This window comes from Grammomys surdaster, unplaced genomic scaffold (assembly GCF_004785775.1).
Source record: "Grammomys surdaster isolate TR1022 unplaced genomic scaffold, NIH_TR_1.0 131, whole genome shotgun sequence".
NCBI classification, from domain to species: Eukaryota; Metazoa; Chordata; class Mammalia; order Rodentia; family Muridae; genus Grammomys; species Grammomys surdaster.
In genome coordinates, this window is record NW_021604589.1 from 5,631,900 (window position 1) to 5,654,923 (window position 23,024).

At 39.1% G+C, this 23,024-nt stretch overlaps 1 protein-coding gene across 7 annotated transcripts in view; it reads right to left on the reverse strand.

The window, feature by feature from the left end:
- Positions 1-23,024, reverse strand: part of Frmpd4 (FERM and PDZ domain containing 4) — a 992,697-nt gene that overhangs the window by 31,329 nt on the left and 938,344 nt on the right. For 6 of the 7 annotated variants that reach the window (XM_028761843.1, XM_028761867.1, XM_028761861.1 and 3 more), the window contains 5 exons: positions 22,177-22,222; positions 11,955-12,059; positions 7,903-8,010; positions 3,865-3,996; positions 1,558-1,677 (listed from right to left, as the gene is read on the reverse strand). In XM_028761843.1, coding sequence (XP_028617676.1) covers positions 1,558-1,677; positions 3,865-3,996; positions 7,903-8,010; positions 11,955-12,059; positions 22,177-22,222 — 511 coding nt within the window. Of the gene's footprint in view, positions 1-1,557; positions 1,678-3,864; positions 3,997-7,902; positions 8,011-11,954; positions 12,060-22,170; positions 22,223-23,024 lie in introns of all 7 variants that reach the window. The other variant, XM_028761854.1, reaches the window with a different exon arrangement.

Consider the following 23,024-nt stretch of genomic DNA (forward strand, 5'->3'; position numbering starts at 1 on the left):
TCAGTGTCCACAGAGGCCAGAAGAGGTCATTAGTACCCTTGGATCTGGAGCTACAGATGGTTGTTAGCGGTCACATAGACGAAGGAATCAATTCCAAGTGCTCTGGAAGAGCATCCAATACTCTTAATGGTTAAGTTACCTCTCCAGCTCCAATAAATAGATTGTTAACGTTTATTCCAATTGCATTGGAAAATTTTAGTGAGCACAATAAGATAGATTCACAAAAATACAGGAACAGCTCTTAAATATTGAATCATGTAAACTTATCCATATGTTATCTATATCAATAGATTTCCTCTGGGACAAATAATTCCAAATACTCATCCCTGGAAGTTTTATTTTTGGAAATAATTATATTCCAGAATAAAAGATAAGATAGACCATCTAGAGAACACACACACACACACACATTTTAGAATCTTAAAATTCTGAAAATTATTAATTCCAATGTAATTATTATCACAATGTCTTAGAGAAATTTAGGTACTTAAATAAATGAATAAACATTTGAAGAAGGGACAACTCATATAGTGTGCCAACTGATCAAGAAACAGAGACATAATGGGATTAGACATGTCATTTTAAATCAGTATGACAAGAATAGATTCAAGTAAGAATCGCCAATTAAAACTATTAATAAAAATTAGTGGGTGACAACTTGATGAAATATAAGATGATAAAAGTCACAAGTGACTTGCCACAAATTTCTTATTCATTATAAAAGAAAAGTGATTAATTTTTACAAGGACACAACCCACATAAGAGTCAAAGTTAGCATCACAATGAAAGGGATAAACTGACACCCTTTGGCTCCTCATATACTATACCGAGGAGAATACAGTCACTTATATCATTCCTTGCAAGTTCATAACTTCAACATAATCATGACAACATGCTAGAGAAACCCAAATGGAGTATTTCTGTAAAATATCTGGTTAGTCTTAATCACAGAAAGGGTATAAGGAATGGTAGTGACTTAAAGACACTAAAGTGACAAGGCAACTAAACTACAGGCAAAATTAGGTTCCACAGTGAATTGTATTCCAGAAAAAAAAAAAAAAAAGATGGCCTAAATGACATTTGGCGGCAACAGGCATCATTTTGGAGGTAGATGAAAGATAATATAAGGGATACCTATTGGTGTCTCATTTCTTGATTTTGTTAATTGGACAGAGTTTATATAAGAAATTGTCCATGTTATTGGAAAATACATATTATATTTAGAAGTAAAAACAATACATGATGCAGGCAACTTGCTTTCATGTGTTGTAGAAAAAAGAATATGTTTACATATAAATTTTTGTGATGAAAAAGACAAGGACCTGCATTAAATATCAAGTACATGGGAGAAACTACTAGGTGGAGGATATAAACCACTATTCTTGCAACCTATATGGGAGTAATAAATTATTTCAAAATCCAATGTGAAAATGAAAAGAGCATAACCTACTTATTTTATGATTCATTGAGCTTAGGAGAACATGGAAAGAAAAAAAACGTAAGAGGTCAGTCATGTACTTCCACATTCATATAGAACAATCCAAAAATTTTACCTACCTGAACATAGAGATACTCAAACGCAACTGGATCTCTTCTTAACAGGTCAATGGGATCCTTGGGAACAAAACTGATTCGGAAAAGACACCTCATCTTATGGGAGCTGGGCCTCTGTGTCACCTGGAAGAGCAAACACATCATTTAAGAATCCATCATTGCTGGCTAAGAAAGGGCTGAAAGCCACAGAATCAAAATTCCCTTTCTTTCTTCATCAACAAAATCTTCACATTTGCCTTTGTGTGAGACTGGGGTTCCTAGAAGCAGACTCTGAGATAAGGGTTTGTATATAAAGGAACTTATTCTAGGAAGGTTTGAAAGGGAGGCTGGGAAAGGAAAGGGAAAGCAGCATGGAGAGGAGAAATGACAAGAGTTCATACACATACAGCAACATGACATGGATTCTTATTCTATTCTGAGACTGCAACAGCTGCATTATATGGGATGATTCAAAAGTAGGTAACTGCTTCCTTTCAGGCTATTTAACCCATTTTCTTAAGTTTTGGATATGTAAGATCAGGAAGAACTTTGAATCTTTGTTCACCTAAATTACCATAATGGTTTCCCACAGGCCCATGTAGTCAGCAGAAGTTTGAGCAGAACTATAAAGAGAAAAAGAGAGTTGTGGAACTTTTCATTAGACTCAGGAACAGGTGGACTGCCTACCTCCCTGTGTCATTTACTGCCACAGGCTAAAGGTTATTTACTACATGTACCTGAGACCATTTGATAAACTAGGAGTTTAAAGAGTCTTCCAGTATAGCCCATCACCAGTGACAGACCAACTGCTTGCTCAACATACCCAGGTGAAGTACAACTGACAAGTGTTCTAAGTTGTTACTCAGAACTCTCTTGTAGATTGGGGCTCCAAGTCACATGGTGGGAACTGGCTTGATGAGTCATTTTTATTGACCCCTCAATTTGCTCCATGTCTATTTTCTACCCCTGTCCCAGCTTTTCTCATTATCTCCCATGGAATTTCCACACATTCAAGTTTTTGGCTAAAGCTCTGCTTCTAGGGGAACTTAGACACCCACTGAGCTTTCACTTAAGGGGCTCTGAATATATGTGGTTGTCTCCCTATGACATTACATAAAAATAAGCCATCCATTTCTAAGAGTATTTTGCCATGTGGTATTTTTGCAAGTGACTTTAATTACCCCTGTGTAGATATAAACTTGATTAACATCATAGGTCAAGTTTGGATACAGAAATAGAAATCAAAATGCATGAGAATGTTTCTAATTCATTGCATCCTATTGGATTCTGTCAAAGGAATCAGGCAATTCAAAGGAACTGATGTATGAAACAGTCGTTCTTGATTTTTGTTTAAAGAATTATTTTCATTTTTCAATATGCATATGCATGTGAGCTCAGGTGCCTGAAGAGGCCAGAGGTGTTAGATGACCTGGATCTGGAGTTCCAGGCAGTTGTGAACCACCTGATGTGGGTACTGGGGCTTGGATCCTCTAGAAAAGCAGATTATGTTCTTAACTGCTGAGCCATCCTTCCCTAGACACTCGCTTTTAAGTATGCATCAAATAAGAAGCCCTTTAGCATGACAGTTGCTTCTTATCCTTCTATTCTCCTGTTGATAACTTGCTGCTTCAGCTGCAAGTGTTCTCCCATGTCCCCTCATTCCATCTTTTTAGGGCTATCTCTCAATGAACTTTCCTATGCAAGTAGACTTTGTGGATACTTAAAGACTCAACCAAAATGCTCAGCTTTTTTTGAAGACAAGTGAAGGTGGTATGTCAGATACAGGAGCAAACAGTTGGCATGTCTCCCCAGAGAACAGATGGGCTGAAATCTTGGGAACCAGGAATTGGGACACATAGGTAGATCACATATTCATAGTGGGCAGGAATAAGGCAGTGATTGCAGGCTTCCAAAAATAGCCTTGAGTATGTATCCGGAACCAACGACAACAAAGATGACTTTGACTTATTCTATATATTCTCAGTAACAATTGTGGTTTTAATGATTTTGAAGAGACTAGAGATCAAAACAGGCAAAGAAGCCATTGCAGTAACAGAAAATGTCACTGCAGAGCTACATTCCAGTATCTACTTGGCCTTTGAGTGACAAATTTAGGAGATCAGCTGACAATCTATGATAGACTAGCAAAAGGGGGATCATCTTCTTGAGGCATCAAATGCATTCATTATAAAGGCAATGCTTCCTTCAGCGAAGCCCTAGGGTACAGAGCAGCTACAGGGTGGAGGAAGGGCATCCTGAGACACCACAGACTCTGTTTCCAACAGCAACAGCAGCAGCAGCAGCAACATTCTTGGGGGGTACATCACAGACCTGAGTAAGTGTCTCCTGTTCATGAAGCAAGAGCAGCTTGGTGCCGGCCCCTTCAGTTCTCTGCTCCAGCATAAGAGAGAAGTGCTCAATGCCTTTGATAGACAGCTTCTCTTGCAGGGTTAAGATGACATCCTTACAGAAAGAACAGGGACACGAAGAGATCAAAATCAACACTGTTCACTTTATTTTTTAGAGTCTACCATGACCAGAAAGAGATACATTTATTTAGGCTTTACATCTTGTAATGGTAGAGGGGCTCATTGATCATATAACGATTGTTTTCTCTCAAATGTATATAGGTGGTCTGCATACATATGAGCTATGCTTCCTTTGTATGCCTAGTGCCCAAGGAAGCTAGAAGGGGGAATCAGATTGCCTGAAACTGGAGTTACAGGTAGTTGTGAGCCACTGTGTATGTGCTAGGAATAAAAGCCAAGTCCTCTAGAAGAGCAGCCAATGTCCTTAACCACTGAGCAATCTCTCCAGTTCCCATGTAATATTCTAAATTGGGAAGGGTTTTTAATGGATAAAGAGTTAGTTTCAGTCTCCTGTTCTCTAAATGAGAAAACAATTAAACCAGCTCTGAAAGTTTTCTACCCCAGGGAGCAGTAAAGTATGGCCTGCATGCTGAATCTAGTCCCCAACACATTTTTGTAAATAAAGATTTATTGAGACAGAGTTATTCCATTTCTTGTCCATGGTTGATTTAGTGTCCATACACAGCAGAAGCAGAGATGTGCAGTGGCCTGTGTGGCCTGAAATATCTACCACTTTACTCCTGCCTCCAAATAGTATGCTGGCCCCAGCCTATTCTGCAAGAAAGCACGGGAACTGTGAAGCTCCTGGGAAAGTCTAGTTTCTAATCCCAGCTCTCATGCTTATAAACTTCACAGCACTGGGTAGTTATTCAACCTATAAGTATCTCAGTTTCCCAACTTGTAAACTGGAAGTGCTAATTATGCCTGCCTTGGAATGGATATAGGAATCAAATGTGTTCATATGTACAAAGCACTTATTATAATGCCATTTACTCAGAGAGCACCGCCATAAGAGTACATGCTCATTTTACATCCCTGGGGAAGGTGAAATGAGCAAGCTCTGTCTGTAATGTTTTATAGGATTAAACATTTATAGTCAGAAAATGTTGACTACACAAATAAAGGCTGTACTCCAATGCACAGCTAATCTCAGGCTTTCATGGTTTTCATAGATTTGAAACTAGCAAATGGCCTCTCTTCAAGAGAATTTTTGTCAGGTGTCTAAAGTTCTGTAGAGCAGAGTTTTTCAATGGGAGGAAATGGTGTCCTATAGCAACATTTGGATATTTTTGGAGATATCTTTGGTTGACACAGCAGGGGGGGGATGTCATTAGTGGCTAGAGAGTAGGGATACTGTTAAGTGCCTTAACAATGCACAGGGCAGTCACAACAAAGGATTATGTATTCCAACCTCAATAGTTGCAAAGGTGGAAAACCCTTCTCATATATGAAGTGAACTTTCCATGGACTGTACTGCTATTTGAGTCTACTTGATTGACCTTTTTGCCCCATTAAAACAAAAATAAAAAAAAAAAATCCAAAATAGCTAACCAGACCCACCCCCAAAGAATAATTGTTCAACAAAATTTGCTTGATTGTGGTGAATGTGATCTAAAAGATTCCCTGCTCTCTCCATATATATATATACCCTTTATACATACATATATATTTTTCACAAAATCCAGGAAAGAGAAAAACAACCTAGGCTTTGTGTGGCTATATGAACTTTATGTGACATTTTTGTAAACCAGTAGCAGGGCCAGTAGAAAATTATTCTGTTAGCTGCTCCCTATCTAAACTCTGTAACGAGAATGCTGGCAACTTGTATTCAGCAGGTATCTTCTTCCTTTTATTGCAGCACTCTTTCTGTTATGTCCAACAACCAGTATCTGCTATGCTAGTAAGACTGTTAGGTACATGAGGAGAGAACGTGAATTTGATGTGAACTCTTTGCACAGCTCGTAGTTTTCTCATTGTCAACTGTACTCTGCTAGGAAATCAAGCTCAGATTAATGTGGGTTCCTATAATAATAAAGAGGCCCGGAGGAATGAACAATAGACCTTTTCTTCAGTTTAGATTGATTTCTGGTAAGATATGTACTCAAGTCTTAACACATGTCTTTAAGTGAGATAGGTCTAACAGTGAGGATCTGAGCAGCTGAAGACACAGAGTAAGTCCATAAGGGCATACTTGTGTACGTGGGTTTCAAGGTCTGCAAAAAGTGGTTCATGTGGTCATCTCCATTTGCTCACAAAATCTGTGTTAAGGAATGGATTAGTCTTATCTAGAGAAAGATGTGACTCTGCAATCTCACACTTAGGAAAGAACATTAGGTCTTCAGTGGCCTGCCTGGCAGGAGTCATTACATGCATAGCGCATAGTTAACAGTAGCACACAAATAGACTTGGGCCTTGCAATGTCGAGTCTGCAACTAGAGGGACAAGGCACCAAGGCCAGCCATGTAGTTGGTCAGCTATGTCTATGTGACCAATCTCCAATAAAAACTCTGGGCACTAAAACAAAGGAGGGTTTTCTTAGTAATACACTGTGTATACTGCTACATCATTTCCAGGAGAATAAAACACTGCCCATAGGTGTCCATGGGGAGGGGACAATGAACGACATGTATATGACTTCCCCTAGACTTCCTTTGTTGAATCCAGCATTTCATTCTCTGTTAAAAGGAACTAGAGTATGAGAGGACAAATGCTTGAGTTCTGGGTGTTCCTCAAGAAGATCATCTACTTACTGGGCAGTATTAAGGATTTCTCAACGCCCCATTTCTGTGTCTGTTTCCCGGATGCAACAAAAGAATCCAATAAGTCTTACAGACATCAGGTGGCCCCCAAACCCTAAAATGATCACTTTCTTGTTCTTTCCAGAAAAAAAATTATGACTGTCTCCACCCCCAGTTAGTTGATCAATTGTTAGATAAAACTATTCTCTCGTCATACATTTGTATTGAATAGGAAAGAAAAAGGAAAGCTATTTTCTCAGCCATCACCATTTCAAAGTAGCAGTCTTATATGAAGGGAACTAGTATTTCATCTGGGGCAATTAAGGATGACTTAGTGCTCCTACACCCATCTACTAATATTGTGCCTTCTACTGCCAACTGAATCACCATGTATTTAAGGCAATTTAAACCCAGCTGCTTACTGCTATTGTGACAGTAAGATGCACAGCAAGTGGGCTTTGTAGAACCATTTGCACAGGTGAGGTCTGCTCTGAGTCCTTTCAAACACAGAGAATTAATGGTTGACTATTGATAGGCATTTTAAACACAGACTTGATATCCTCTTGCTAGATTATGGTACAGATCATCACTAGGTACATTTTTACCTCCATAAAATCTTTCTGACTGTGCCATTTGAAGAAAGCCTATTTTAGGCTGATGAGACATTAGGGAGCAATCAATTTCTGAACATACTTTTGTACAATAAAAAAAAGAGGAGAATATGCACTTTTCTTTTCAAAGAAAGAAGCATGGGGGGGGCACATGCTTCGCTACCAAACCTATTATGTAAAACTCACCTGTGGATCAGGAATACTGGGATTGTATGGTGGCGCTTACTTTAACCCCCTCCTGAGAAGCACACCTCAGTTCTGACTTGTTATGTAGCAATCTTGAGTAATTGGTTACAGCAACCAAAAGTAATGTTATTTTTACATGACTTTATCCTTCACTTTTGCTGGACACAAAAGTGGCAAATATTCAATTAACAGTTAACATCCTAATTTTCTTGGTGGCTGACATTGCTGGGAAATACTGTTGGCTTTGGGCAGGGTGCCAAACTTTCTTGGTGAGTGTCATGGTATTTTAATTAATCTGCAGTTGCAGTAAAATGGCTAGCCCTGGTGTATGACATAGATAGCATGTCATAATGTTTGTAGCACCCACAGGGACAAAAAGAACAGAGCCCTTTTTAGTTTATGAATTTTGTCTTGGTTTCATTTTACATAATAAGTATAGTCACAGAGGTTCGAGTGTCATCTTACCTTGATGGAGGTGCTGCAGTCAAAGCGAAAAGATTTGGTCTGTCCATTTTCCAAATAGACTTTCAGAACATTTGGCATGAAAAGAAGTGAATTGTCTTTAACAGTTTCCTGTTTAACAACAGAAAAGAGAAATATTGGCTGTGAAGGTCAGTCAAATTAGAATTCCACTCCTGGCAGTAGCCAAGTGTATATCACAAGATAATAAAGAATAAACAAACAAAAGTTCAAAGATCAACCAGATATCCCTTTGGTGGTATCTGAACTAAGATATTCATACCAATATTGTTTTCCAGCTACAAATAATGCACAAGACATTTTGCTGATCAGAAAAATTAGAAGCATTTTTTTAAAAAAAAAATAGCAAGATTCCCCAATGGAAAACATTATTACAGACATAATTCCTTTGTAGTCAAGCATCTGTGTTTGGATCCACAAGCTCTGACTTTTTCAGATCAGGATTAAATGAACAAAATGAGGACCATCAGTGATGCTGTGTGTCAAGAGACTGCTGGTCCCTGGTGGTGGTCATGCAAATAACTCACAAGCATGAAGAAGCTCAAGGTTAAAGTTATCATTTTTTTTAAACTCTTTGTAACCCATTTAGGAATGTTTCTCAACTCAAAAGAAAACATACGAGTCACACTAGTGTGCTAAATGAGAAAAACATAAGGTTGAGGCTTTTAGCTTAGTGGTAGGGCACTTGCCTGATGCCTAGTTAGATTTTGGTGTTGTTTGTTGTACAAAACAAAACACCAAAACACCATGGCCAAAAGAACCTGGAGAGGCAAGGGTTTATTTTAGTTCACAGGTTACAGTCCATCATTAGAGGAAGCTAGGGCAAGAATTCAAAGCAGGACCTGGAAGCAAGAACTGAAGCAGAGAACACAGAGGAAATTCCTTACTAGTTTTTTTTGTTGTTGTTCCAGACTAACATTCAGTTACTATTCTGATACAACTCAAGACTACCTGCTCAGAAATGGCAGTGCTCAGAGTGTTTGGGGCCCTCCTCCATCAATTAGTAATCATGAGAATCCTAGAGACATGCCCAGAGGCCAACTTGATGGAAGCAACCCTTCAACTGCATTTTCCTCTTCCCAGGTGTCTCTAGTTTGTTTCAAGTTGAGAAAGCCTATTGAGCAACCTGGCCTGTGAGTGGGCTCTGCATTGCATTCCCAGTGCCACAAAAAAAAAAAAAGTCAAGTGCTAAGTCTAGGTTATATGAACAGCTCATAACATCACAATCTAGAAATAACCCCAACAGTCATGTCAATTTGAAATATAACTAAGACCGAACCATGAGACATGCATTTTATGCATGATGTTTCCTTATGATGCTTTCTTTAATTGGATACTATGAGAGTGATGAAAGAGATGAAGGAGAGAAGTAAACACATCCATGTAAGTAAGGTCCATGAGTCCTTGGAGTGAACTGTGTCATACTCATGTATTTGGTGTCACAGAGTCATGAGGGTTGTTGGGGGTCTTAGAAATAGCAAAGCCATATGTCCTTTGGCTTGAAGATGAAGGAACTGAAGACCATATGCACAGATGTTTTCAAATGTTTTACAGTCTGAGTAAACTCAACGATTGTATATCTCCTTAACTGGTCCACCGACTTTCACTACCCATTTCTTTTTTTTTTAATTTATTTTTTCTCAAATCATAATTCATTCACACAAGGGTTATAAACACAGAAAGGCAGGATGTGGGGAAGGGAATGACACTGAAGTGTGGGTGTTCAAGGGGAATACAGGTATCTTCAGAACCGGGTATCGGCTGGGTGAAGGTTCAGGGGACAAGTCACTATGACTCTGCCTATGACTCGATTGTCCTTATCTAAGTTGGTATTGTCTGCCAAGGCTACCTATTTACAAGGTCTATGACTACTCAGGCTTGTAAAGCTGCCTGTTTACATTAGCTTATAGCCATCTGTTTCAATGTTTTTCCACTGAGACCCAAGACTTGGTGCTAGTATACATGTATGACAGGCTTATTGCTGAATTTAGGCCTATGGCTGATTTTAGGCCTTCTCACTACCCATTTCTTTTTCTTAATTTCTTCTCATTTCTCCTGCCATACCTATCCTCTGTGACTTCCTTGCTGCCTGATTCACTCAGTAAGTTTGACTTTAAATTCAGAAAACGAGGCATCCTCTGACTGAGAAGAGCATATTAGAAAGGATGAAGTCCCATAGGCTGAGGAGGAGATGTGCAACTGAAGGTCCTATCTTGATAGTATCTGGCAAGGCAGCAGAGGCTGCAGGAGACCACTGGCCCTGCAGCAGCATCCTCACAGTACAGCTACCTCACATGAGCTCTGTTATAAACAGAGGTGAAATGACACTATCACTATAGCTTCTAGACTATTATTCTCTCTTTAGATGCCCAATCTCAGGCCTAGAAGCCCTGGTGTAGAAAGGTAATTTTCTGATGAATTTTTGATGTGATGTACTTGTTGTTTTAATACTTGGTATCTTCCACTCCTCCACTGGGACAGGATTCTGAATTGCTGACATGTGGTAACTATGTGCCTAGATTGATGGAGATCTATTTCAGTGAGCAGACTGTATCAAGTTCATAGAGAAGTACAAAATTCCTACAGGCTAACAGTCACAACCTCAGAGCTTTTTCACAAGTGCCCCAACAGCTTGTCAGATTGACCTGCCATGATACTTAATCTTGATTGTCAACTAGTTTGATTGAGAGCCAACTAGGAGATTAGTAAACCATATCTCTAGGCATACTGTGAGGATGTTTTCAAAGATAATTGACAGAGGGGAGAAGACCTGTCCTGAATATAAGGGGTATCATCAAATTGCTTAAGAGCTTAGATGGAATAGCGAGGGGGGGGGGAAGTATCAGGCCCCTATGTTCACAGATTCTTCTTCTCTAACTCATATTTTCTACATCTCTCTTTCTTTCCTCTACCTATCCATCTCCATCTCAATTTGTCTCTACTTCCTGGATGTTGTGAGCTGAGTAGCCTCTGCTTGTACAAGCTCTTGCTGCCATTATATTCTGCCTCACCACAGGTCAAAAATAAAAAGCCAAGGAATATGAACTAAACACACGGCTACCATGAGGACCCTTTCTCCTTGAAGTGGTCTAGGCTTGGTATTTTATCACAACTGAAGGACAATTATCACACATTTCAGTTTTCTGGCCTCCAAGTTGGACAGCCCTAGGTTGGACTAGTATTAAGAAGACTCATAAGTTCCTTGCCCAGGATATGCACATTCATAGATTTCAATCCTGATCCAGGGCTAACTTCAGGAAAGAGTTTGTTATCCATAGCAAACAGATCACAGATGAAGGTCTATCCTTATAGATTCATTAAAAAAAACATACACAAACACACACCAATCAGAGCCAATAACCTTCAACAACAAAAATCTGATATTTCCAAGGTCTTCAAAACTATTAGTATTCTACGTAAAGGCTTCCTAACCTCCCCCTCCCCTCCAAAAAAGAGTACCCACTCTTCTATAGTCTTTGGAAAATGTTGAAAATGAAATATACTCTTGATATTTTGCATTATCTTTGTTGAAGACCTTTTGTGGGTATTTGGGGGTTCATTCTTCAGTTCTAGCTTAATATACAAAATCTTTACTTTCTACTTACTTTGATATTGACACACACACACACACACACACACACACACATGTACAAGGGAAACATGATTCTTTTCACAAAATATATAAAAGGCTATTCTGTGGAAGCGTGCTTAATTGGCACAAGAAATAGAAATTTCGAAGGAAGCTGATTTTACCAAATATAAATGAAGCAGCATTAGTGTTTCTAGATCAAAGCAGTGAGTATCATGTAGCAAGTGCCATAGGAGTCACTGGGTTAGGTCCTATTTTGGTTGTGTTAGAACTGAGTGGCAAGGAGGTAGTAAGGCAAGTCCCTTTCAGTCTTGAGATTTGACACCCTCATGAAAGACAAGAAACATGTCCAGAATAAACAGTCTAGTAGCATTATTTGCTTAACTTGAGCAAAAAGCCCTGCTTCAATGATTCTTTGCATAACAACACAGACAAGTTGAAAACTCACCGACACTTGGCCATTGATGATAACCTCTTCGGAAAATCGCACTTTGACTGGATTGGACTTCAATCTTGCCTTTTTAGCAGCACTAATAAATGCTGATTTGGGAGACTAGAGGAAACGGAAAGATTTTTATCGGATCACTGGCATTCTAGCACAAACCTTGTGACAGTTATTTTTCATCTTAGTCCTCAGAGGTATGCAACATTGTTGCTAAATGAATGAGTATAAATTACGATTTGAGAAAAATAAATAAATTATTTAAAAAAGGTAAAATATTCTGTGAATGCCCAATTCAAAAACAAAATACAAATTACGGATGTGATTGAAACTCTGTCATGACTAAATTAATAACCTTGATTTAGTGACCAGACCAGAAGAACAGCTTCTATGTTCTTCCTATTCACAATTCCAAAGACCTTCAATCTTGCTTTGAATGCAGAGCTCTAAACACAATGCAGAAGTAGGCAGAGATTTGTTCTTCTGTATGTCTCTACAACCTGGCCTTTAGCCTTATTCTGGTAATCTGTGATCTTGGATCTTACTATGCCGAGTAGGGAAGAGACTTTGACTTCCAATTTAGAGTTGAATTCTGGATTTCATGGTCTACCTTATCTTACATGTGCATTGCATTTGGGACTTCTTCCTTGTTTCCTTGGTAAGTAAGGGCTGAATGGTGAAGCTCTTCCACAGAAATTCTAAGTCCAGTAGAAGCATCTGCTTAAGAAAGGTGGTGGGAAGAAGGGGATCTCTTGCTGCATGGCCTTGGTCAATTCAGTTCATCTGAAAATTACTCTGGTGTAACGTTTTTAGTGAAACTTAAAGGAAAGAGACCTCCCTCTCATCTTTTGACAGCATCACTGATTAGAAAACGAAAGAAACCTTCGTGCTCCATTAGATTTAAAGGTAATCAGATGATTACTTGTTTGTGAACTACAACGGTCAAATATTGTCAGTTGCCTAGGGTATAGACTTATTTGCATATACCTTATTCTGCAGGCATTGAAGCTTTTGCACAACATATTCTAGTGACTGATCCTTGAATCTACATAAAATCTTAACCTGAGATATATTATATTAATCTCATGGTCGCAAAATTTAAAGTATTCACAATCTTACCAAATACACACATTCAGAAAATCAATTAAGTTATTAAAATGATGGAGTGGACATGTAAAATGTGGTATGTCCATAAAATAGAATATCATTCAGTCATAAAAAAGGAAGTACTGGTCGATACTATGATCTTGAAAATGTGGTACTTAAAGAATCAGACAGAATCAGAGCAAATATTATATATTATACTTCTGTGAAACTGTTAGAACAGTAAAAATAGAGACAGAAAGTTTGGTGCAGGGGCAGAAGAAAAAGGAGAGATGAATGTTTTATAGATATAGGATTTCCTTTAGGACTGATTAGACATTTTTACAAGATAACATAACAACAATACTTAATACATCTTAGATGTATTTAATACTGGTGAAATGTACAGTTGAAAATGGCATACTATATGCAATGCATGAGTATTTTATTATAATACCAAATCATTGTTAAGAATATGCAATGACAAATCTGTATGTTTGGGAGTACATATTTTGGATTGGTATTGGGAGAATACTGTTTTTGTTTATTCATATTCCAGACAGGGCTTTGCTATGAATTCTCAGGACCTGAAATTGGAAATGTAGCTCAGGCTTCCCTCAGCTTGCAGTCCTTCTGGACCACCCTTCCTGGCACTTGAGTTAAAGTTTGCAGCACCATGCTAGATGATGTTTCTAACATTCCCCTGCACACCTTTCTACACCTAATGGAACCTTGAGCAGTATCTTAGAAGACTTGATAGATGGATGATTTTTGTTCTAAAGCTTCATATTCATCCACTTACACAAGCCATTTTAAAGAGAATAGTTGACCCCTTAATAAAGAAAACAAAACTCCAAAAGGACTCTGAATGAGGGGCAGTGTTCAGCAAGCTCTGTGCGAGTTTTAGAAGCCATACTGCAGTGCTGGAGCCATGTGACGATGGTATGCTCTCATCAGTGTCTGTGCAATTATAGGCCAAGTTTAGGGATGATTAACGAGCAATTCATACAGTGGTGAGTTGATTTGCTTTTGAGATGCCATTTTTTAGCTGAAGGGGAAACATTATTCTTCCTTAATGATTCTGAGCAGCAGTATTTACACTGGCACAATGAGTTTAGCACAAGTAGAGTGGCTGCAATAAAGACACCAGAAGAGACATGACTCATAGGCTGAGATGTCTTAACGTAAAAATGCACGACTTCTCCAGCATTGTTTGGCAATAAAATATTCAACTCAGTCAAGGCACCATAAACTCAACTTTGAGTTCTCTGTGAATCCTAGCTTTTCAACTTAGTAACTTACTGTATCTTTCTAGAATAATCTACACAATTTCTTGCCTCAGTAAAAAGGTATACTTATCAGAACTGACTTTTGAGATGTGTATCACTTGATATAATTTTAGAAATAGAGTAATGTCACTCAGTTTCATTGAAAACATAGCATGATTTGTCCATGTTATGGTTTTAATGTGAAATTTCCCTACAGGCTCATGGCTTGAACTCTTGGCCCTAACTTAGTAGTGTTTTGAGAAAGTGATAGAAATTTAGGCAATAGGTGGAGGAAATGTCACTAGTTAATATGGTTTGCTAATTTGACAGGCTCGGGAGGCACCTAGGAGACAATCTTTTGAGCCCGTGTGAATATTTACCTAGATTAGGTCACTGAAGTGTGAAGACCCACCTGACTTGTGGGCAATATCTTACCATGAATTGTGGTCCTGGACTGAACAAAAAAGAGACATAGGTGAAAGTGAGGTGAGTCTCTGTCTCCCTCTGCTTCCTGTCTGTGGATACAATGAGACCATTTGTCTCGATCTCCTGACACCATGATGGTCTATATCTTCAAACTGTAAGTTGAGACAAACTCTTCTTTCTTTAAGCTGCTTTTGCCTCAGCAATAGGAAAACATTGCAGATATGCCTTTGAAGGTTTGACCTGCTTTCTAGGGCCTTCTCTCCATTTACTTCCTGTTTGCTGTGAGGTAAAGAGTTTCTTCATCTGTCCCCACTACCACTGCCGTGATACTTTGTCCATCCATGTGCCCAGAATCAATGGAGCTGCGGCCTGCACACAGAAACCTCTGAAACTGTGAGCCAAAGTAAACCTTTTGTCCTTTAAATTGACTCACATGGATTTTCCTCACAGCTTGTCCTTCTCTACCCCCAACCAGGTAACTCAAAAACACTTACCTCTAATCTCCCCTATAATTGGATGTAGCCAATTTTATTCAACCAATAGTTTCAAATCAAGGAACAAGTTTTGCACAACAAAAGCTGATAATCGGGAGAATTCACACTAGGCCTATACTTTTTGGTGCAGAATTTAACATTACAATACATAGCAAAAGACCAAACCTCAACAAACAACTATTTCTAGTTTTAGTTCCAGAAGATCTGATGCCCCCTTCTAGCCTCCATGAACACTGCATACACGCACATAGTGCAGACATATTTACAGGCAAAACATCCATAAACATAAAATTAAATATGGAAACACCTCAAAAATTTAAACTGCTGTTTTGATGATAAAAACATAAAAAGGCTCCAAGAAAGCTACCTAATGAGGATTGGCAACACAGTGGCTTGTTTACTCTGGTGGCTGGAGTTTCAGGTGGATGAGATAGTGCAAAGCAATTATGAACACAATTTTAACTCATATTTCTCTTTGTTAGTGAAAACATATATACTATGCATTACTCAGAATCCTGGTGAATTAGCTATCACCAACCATAGTTGCTGATCATAAGCATTTTATACCAGGTGCCAGAAATGATGAGCAATTAACATTTAGAATAGTGAGAGTCTCCTGGTGTTCATTGATCTTAATGCTTTTGTGCCCCTAATCAATTCCTGCATTATTTCCCAAATTTGCTATTGATAAGATGGTCACAGTATAGTGAAGTATTATTCTGAGGCTTTTAGAAATGATAAGAACAATGTCTAAAAAACAAAACAAAACAAACAAAAGCCCCCACACAAACAAAGGATTGCAGAGATGCTTTAATCGTTAAGATTGCATACATCTCTTGCAGAGGCCCCTACTTCAGTTCTCAGCACTCACATCTGGCAGTTTACAAACACTTTTTAGTCCAGTTCTGGGCAATCTGATGCCCTTTTCTGGCCTTGAGCACATAAGCAGGCTCACACACATACACTTAAGTAAAAAATAAAAATATAAAAACTATAAAAACACAAGTAAGATTTATTTCTGAGACTTCGTAGTAAGAGACTTCGAACTTTCAGCACTTGTAGTCTTGGAGTAGCTTATAGCTATGAAGTGACTTGTTTTGTAATTCCTACAAAGCAGATGCTAAGACAAGGCTTCATAAACTGGCAGCAAATCTGAAGGTGCTTGTAAGAGGAGGGGAAAAGGAGACAGAAGGAGGGAATAAGTCAATAAAGTTTTCCTTACTAAATAAGGCACCATTACAGGCAACTGGAACTTATTCTTACTGAGAATCTTTGGGAATCAAGGCTGACCACATGCCCCAGAGTTACAATGTCCAAAGGACAGAAGGACTATTTATCTGCCACCTTGTGCAATCACTAACTGAATGAATAATCACAAAACCTGAAAACTTTTGTTTTCCTGGCATGTCAGCATTCCAATATCAGGCTCTGTGCACCCAGTCTAGACAACTGGGCACATACAATTGTGAGGAGGTGCTCCTATCACAAATTCTCCTTCACATCCACCCTAACCTTTACTTATTGATGTTTCAAAATACTAATGCAATCTTACAAATTTTCTTTCTCTTCTTCCTCCCCTCATCCCTACTCCTTCTTATTCTTTGACAGGGTCTGGCTAAGTATAGCCTAGACTGGCCTTGAATGACTGATTTTCTTGTTGGCCTCCAGAGTACTAAGATCACAGGCACACTCCATCACTGAGCTCTCTTTGAAACCTTTCATGTGTGTTCTACTCTCACCATCAATAAATGTATTTGTTGGCTGGTCCCTCCTCTTTGTCTCTGTTTCCTCACCTACTAGGTTGAACCCACTCACTTTCATGTGAACCACTTCTGGACACATAGTGACTTGGTCTCCTTAGGGCCTGCAACTGTAAAAATGTTGTTTTCCAGTTCCTTTCCTGTGTTCTCTCTTGTAGTTATACTCAACTGACCATTATAATGAAGAACACAAAACCCTGCCCTCCAGGAGTGACACCACAGTATATACAGCTGCTTCATGAAGACCAGCCAGAAAGGTCCCCAGGTAAAGATACTGGAAGTTTGACTGGCAGGGAATATGGCTTATGCTGTGAAACGATATGCTAGCCCAGGAAACTATAGCAGCAGGGTTTCCAGGAGGAAGGCATAGCTTCAGTTAGGTGTATGGGACATACTTTATTGGGACTTAGCATGAAGTAGCTAGGCAAGTATCATAAGAATTACTGGCTAGCCAGATTAGAAAGAAATGGAAGTGCTGTAATATATGTCCAATTTACACATTTTTCTCAGATAGGAGCAGAATCTATAGATCTTCTCCTGTTTGGATAATTTGTGTTTTTAAATTTATCTTGTTTGTAAAAATGGTGAACTAAACCCTGTTTTTTGTTGCTGTTGTTGTTTATTTGTTTTGTTTTGAAACAAGGTCTCACTTTGTACCCAGGCTGGCCTCAAACTTGCAACAATCCTGTTACCTCATCCTCCGAAATGCTGAGATTACAGGCTACTGTGGCCAGATTTACTATTTTCAGGAAGAAAGCTAGAAGGAAAATTCCAATACAAAAACACAAGTAAAAGGGCTCTTCTCCCACCAGCTCATCTCTTTCTAACAAGTGTACTTACTTCAATAACTTCAGAGTACTCATATCCATGGTTCAGAGGAGGGAAAAGTCACTTTGGAATAGTAAGGAGGGGCATTAAAGCAGTAGAGTGGCCGTCAATTGGGGACAATTTTATTTCAAAGGGACACTTGGAAATGTCTGAGGATATTTTTCACTGGCAAAACTTGGGGCTGGGGGAGGCTCCAATTCAAATCTGTCTCTAGCCTAAATGAAACAGTATCAGGACATGAAATCATCTGGCAGCATTTAGAATCAAGGCTGAACCTTGAAAGGTGGAAAGAATTTGGCTGGCCAGAGGGGATAGGAGGAGTGAAAAGTATGGTTGGTATCTTAGGAAGGGTAGTCAACTGCAAGTTCAAGATGACAATTCACCTTCGATGGTTGGTGAGGGGCACAAGAATAGTTACTGGCCATAAGTGTGTGCAGCATTCCTTCCTGAATGACATAGCTAAACATTAACTTTCAAGGTAGAAAAGCAGTCACTGGACTCAGAAAAAGAAACCAGATAATCAAATCAAAGTACTGGGATTCACTGACAGTGAAGAATATCTCTGCACTAACAAGTCATAGAGACTCAGTTGGACAAAAGAGTTAACCCATAACCCTTACCCTAATCCTATTCCTAACTCTAGCCTATTAGGTTCCCTTTGAACTTGAATGCTAAATACCCCTTTTTCTTCACCCCACTTTTTTTTGCATAGGTGAAAAGAGGAGTACACAATGCAAAAATAAATCAGTCTGGACTAATAAAGGTAGAAGGGGGAGCAGGACCACATATGTGGGAAGAGACAGGAAAGAAGTCCAGAGGGTCAGGAGAACAAATAAGAAACAAGTAGCAGTGGGTGGGGGTGGGTGGTGGGGTATGAGGAACTTGGCAAAGCACTAGAAAAACTTAGAAGCCAGGGATTCAAGAGGCTTCCAGGACCCAATGGGAATGACATTAGCTGAAATACCCAACAGCAGGATGATAGAACCTGAAGAAACTACCTCCAGTAGATAGACATGGCCACCCAGCCATCTAAACATTTTTTATCCCAGAATTGGCCCTGTTTAAAGAAATGCAGAGACAAAAATGGAGCAGAGGCTGAAGCAAAGGCCATCCAGAGATCGCCCCACCATGAGATCCATTACATCAGCAGACACCAAATCCTGACACTATTGCTAATGCCAAGATGTGCTTGCAGACAGGAGCCTGGTATAGTTTTCCTCTAAAAAAGGCTCTGTTGGCACCTAAGACAGATGCAGATACTCATAGCCAACAATTTGAATGAAGCCTGGGGACCCCAATAGAAGAGTTAGGGGAAAGACTGAAGGAGCTGAAGGGGATTGTAACCATGTAGAAAGAATAACAATATCAACTAATTGGACCCCTCAGAGCTCCCATGGACTAAACCTCCAACCAAAGAAAAATACATGGGCAGGTCTATGGCTCCTGCTACATATGTAGCAGAGAATCTGGCATCAGTGGGAGGGGAGATGTTTGGTCCTGTTGAGGCTTGATGCCCTAGAGAAGGGGGATGCTAGAGGAGTGAGGTGGGAATGGGTGGGTAGGTGAGTGAGTACCCTCTTAGAGGCAAAGTGAAGGGAGGTTGGTGGGTTCATGGAGAGGAGACCAGGAAGGGAGATAACATTTGAAATGTAAATGAATAAAATGATGAATAAAAAGAGTACTGGCCAAGGAACTTTCTGCTGAGTGTCTGTGGCACCCTACAATTAGGCATACTTATGCCTAGGTGAAAAGGAAGGATCCACTTACCGGCATGTGGCATGATCAGGTATTTAATATAGGGAAGAAGGCATGTTTGTGTTTATTCTGTAGGATGCTGAAGGAGCATAGTAGCTGCCAGAGTGATTGGTGAGACATGCTGATGCTAGGACAAAGAATGATGCTAACTTGTGAGCTTGCTGAGTGCCCTGATAGTGATGACTGGAAAGCTGTATTAGACATGTATTCCCAACCCACCTTTGCTTGCCTATATCCCAGATGGCACAAGCTGCCTTGCTTCAAGTTTTTAGACCTTGTAGAACAGAGAATCAAAAAGAGAAGTTATAATGACTCTTGTATGTTTCCTAAATGTGACCAGTTTTTCAGACTCAATCATGGACTGGACTAGAAATGAATCTAATATTTGAAATAACAGTTTTCACTTGGGAGGCTGGTTCTGGACATTTTCAGAGACATATTTGGAAGTTAGCTGCAGTTTTCTATATTGTTATATTAGCAAGAGATAAAGTTGAGACAGGATCTGGATTTCAAACAGGTGTTAGTACATGTGCTAAGGCTCTTTTAATTTTCATGTTAAAATTACTTTTGTTTCTTCTACAGTATTTAATGTAAGTTGTATTGATTGTACACTTTCTAATTGTGTTAGTGTGTTGAAACATGGCATGTCTGTTTCAAGGGTCTATCAGTCAGCTTTTGTTTTATTGTCCTGAGTATTACAGGACCTTGGTATTCTGAAAAAAGCTTGCAAGTATTGGAAGAACTAAGTCAGGCTTTAAGCAGAAGCAAGAGGGTAGTGGGCTTGATTATGGCTGGTATAACAGCTTTAATTACATTAATTGCTAGCACCACTGCTTCTACAATTGCTTTGACACAAGAAGTTAAGACAGCTACTTTTGTTAATCATTTAGCAAAAACATGTAACTAATATGTTGAGTATACAAAAGGATTTAGATAGGCGTATGGAACAAAGGATTGATGCTCTTTATCCTATATTCCAAATTATTGGAAGGAGATTCAGAGTTTAAGAGTAAGGAGCCATTTCAAGTGTCATGCAAATTACCAATGGATATGTTACTTCTAAAATTTGCAATGATAGTCTTTATAATTAGGAAAAAGTTTAATGATACTTGCAAGATATTTGGCATAATTCTAACATCTCTCTGGATGTTTTAACTTTGCATAGTGAGATTATGAATTTAAAGAAAGCGACTCTGCTGATACTGCTGATAAAATTATCCATGGCCTGAGGTCAGTATTTCCATTTTGGACAAGCTTCAAGAATGGCACATATATATATAGCTTGATCATGCTACCCCTTTTTGTCCTAGGAATACTTTTATTCTTGTCCATTATGTTAAAGCTTGTCTTTAACAGCATCAACATGTTGACAGCCAAAGCACATGGCTTGAAACTGAAAATGGACCCCTAGACTGAGTTATTAACTTAACAGGCTGGCAAGCCAAGGACCCGTAAGATCTGCACAGAGCCTTACCAACCTAAGACAGAAGTGTGTTGCTTTTGATAATGCATATTCCACAATGGGTAAGGACAACACTCTTGTCAGAATGACCTAAGACAGGCTCAGTCTTGTTTATGAAATATAAAAGGGGGAGATGTGGAGAGCATTTGGGGCTTCTTGGCAGGAATCTGACATTGGCCAAATACAAGGAAATGGGCTTCAGGCAGGAATCTAAATCTTAGGCTAGAACATAGAATTAGGATTCAGGCATGAAAATGACTTTGGGCTAGGACAGGGAAGTGACTCAGATATTTTGGTCATCCTGATAAGCTGTTAGAAACTGTGACCATGGGAGTATTCATGGAATTTTATTTATTGCCTTGCTTGTTGTAAGAGTGATGTAAAAAGAGTGAATTGCATACCATGAAGATTATGATTTTTTGAATTGGGTTTGAGGGTGTTGCTTAGTTGGTAGTATGCTAGCCTAGAACAGGGCAAGGCCCTGGGTTCAATTCTCAGCACTTTATAAACTGGATGTTGTGATGAATGCCCATAATCCCATCACTAGAGGTGCACATAGGAGGATCAGAAGTTCAAGGTCATCCTTTGGCTATATAGCAAGCTTAGACCAGCCTGAAATATATGAAAACCAAGTCAAAGAGAAACAAAAACATAAGAAATGAAGGCATTATGATTATAATCAGTTTCTCCCTCCTAGCCAAGGTATCCGAACTCAAATTCTGACTATGGCATCCCTCTCATCCCTCCTTTGAAGCAGGCTTAATTATCCAGTTCTCTACCAAAATAATTAGATGGGGACAAGAATAAAACTTGAATACAACTTCCTGTAATTAGATATTCCCATGAGACTTGTGATTCGGAAGCTGGCAAACAAGAAAGTCTTAGGTTTTGTATTAGTTGCAGATGTGAAATGCTCACAGGCCTGCAGAGTTGATTGTCTTTCAGGATATTTAGGGAGTGCAGTACTTTTCACTCCAATGAATGGTTTTGGTAACACAGAACACAATAGAAGTGATCAAGATTGTTTAAGCTTGCCCTGTGAACACATTATTTGTCTCCACTGTTATTCATCCTGGTGGTTTTCCTCAAGTGGCTTCAGGAGACCAGAAGCCCAAGAACATTGAATGGCACTTTTTCTCACAGAACACTTACTGGATAGGGCTGAATGACAGTGAGCAGAATCGATTCTTTGCAGCTCCTGTAAGAGAGAAAAACAAACAGATTTACCTAACTCACAAAGCACAGACTCAAAGAGGAACAGTTTTCTTTTAAGAGAAAATATGTGTGGTGTGTTGGCAAATGTTCCTTGGGCTTCTAGGGCAGAGTAAATGAAACAGCTCAGAAAAGGGCTTCAGAGCACAGAAAAACTCCCAATCAAGTGTTTCTTGAGTGCAACAAACCATCCAATTGACAGCTTCCTTGGCAGTCCTTACCAGCCATCTGATTTGTATGACCAAGAAATGGAGCCTCAGAATCAACCTTGGTGAGGGAAGAATGATTTTAGAAGCAGCGAACTCAATCAGCCTCTAAACAGTTCTTGGTTCTGAAAATTGATTCTCCTTTTCTGATTTTCCTATAGCTTACTTTTCTCTGCTGCTTGAAATTTTCTGTTGATTTCTTTGAGGGGAGATATTTTAAAACATTCTCTCAATTCTCTCAATGCGTGAAACGTGTTCTCAGAAAAAGCTTTATGGAAGAGAAACGTTGCTGAAGGTTGTTTACTTTAAAATGGTAACACTGCCAACCATTGTTCCTCATACTGCACAACTCAGTTCCTGAAATGCCCAGGACTAGAGCTGCTAAGTATTTCTGACAGGCAACAATTGGGAAATAGTGTTCACAGTAGGAAGCACTTCACAGCCAGAGCAGAACAATGGACTAGAATAGCTTATTTAATTTCCTCCAAGTAACCCAAACCCTTGAAGAAAAATAATATTACGGGATATAATATTCCTTCTTCTTCTTCTTCTTCTTCTTCTTCTTCTTCTTCTTCTTCTTCT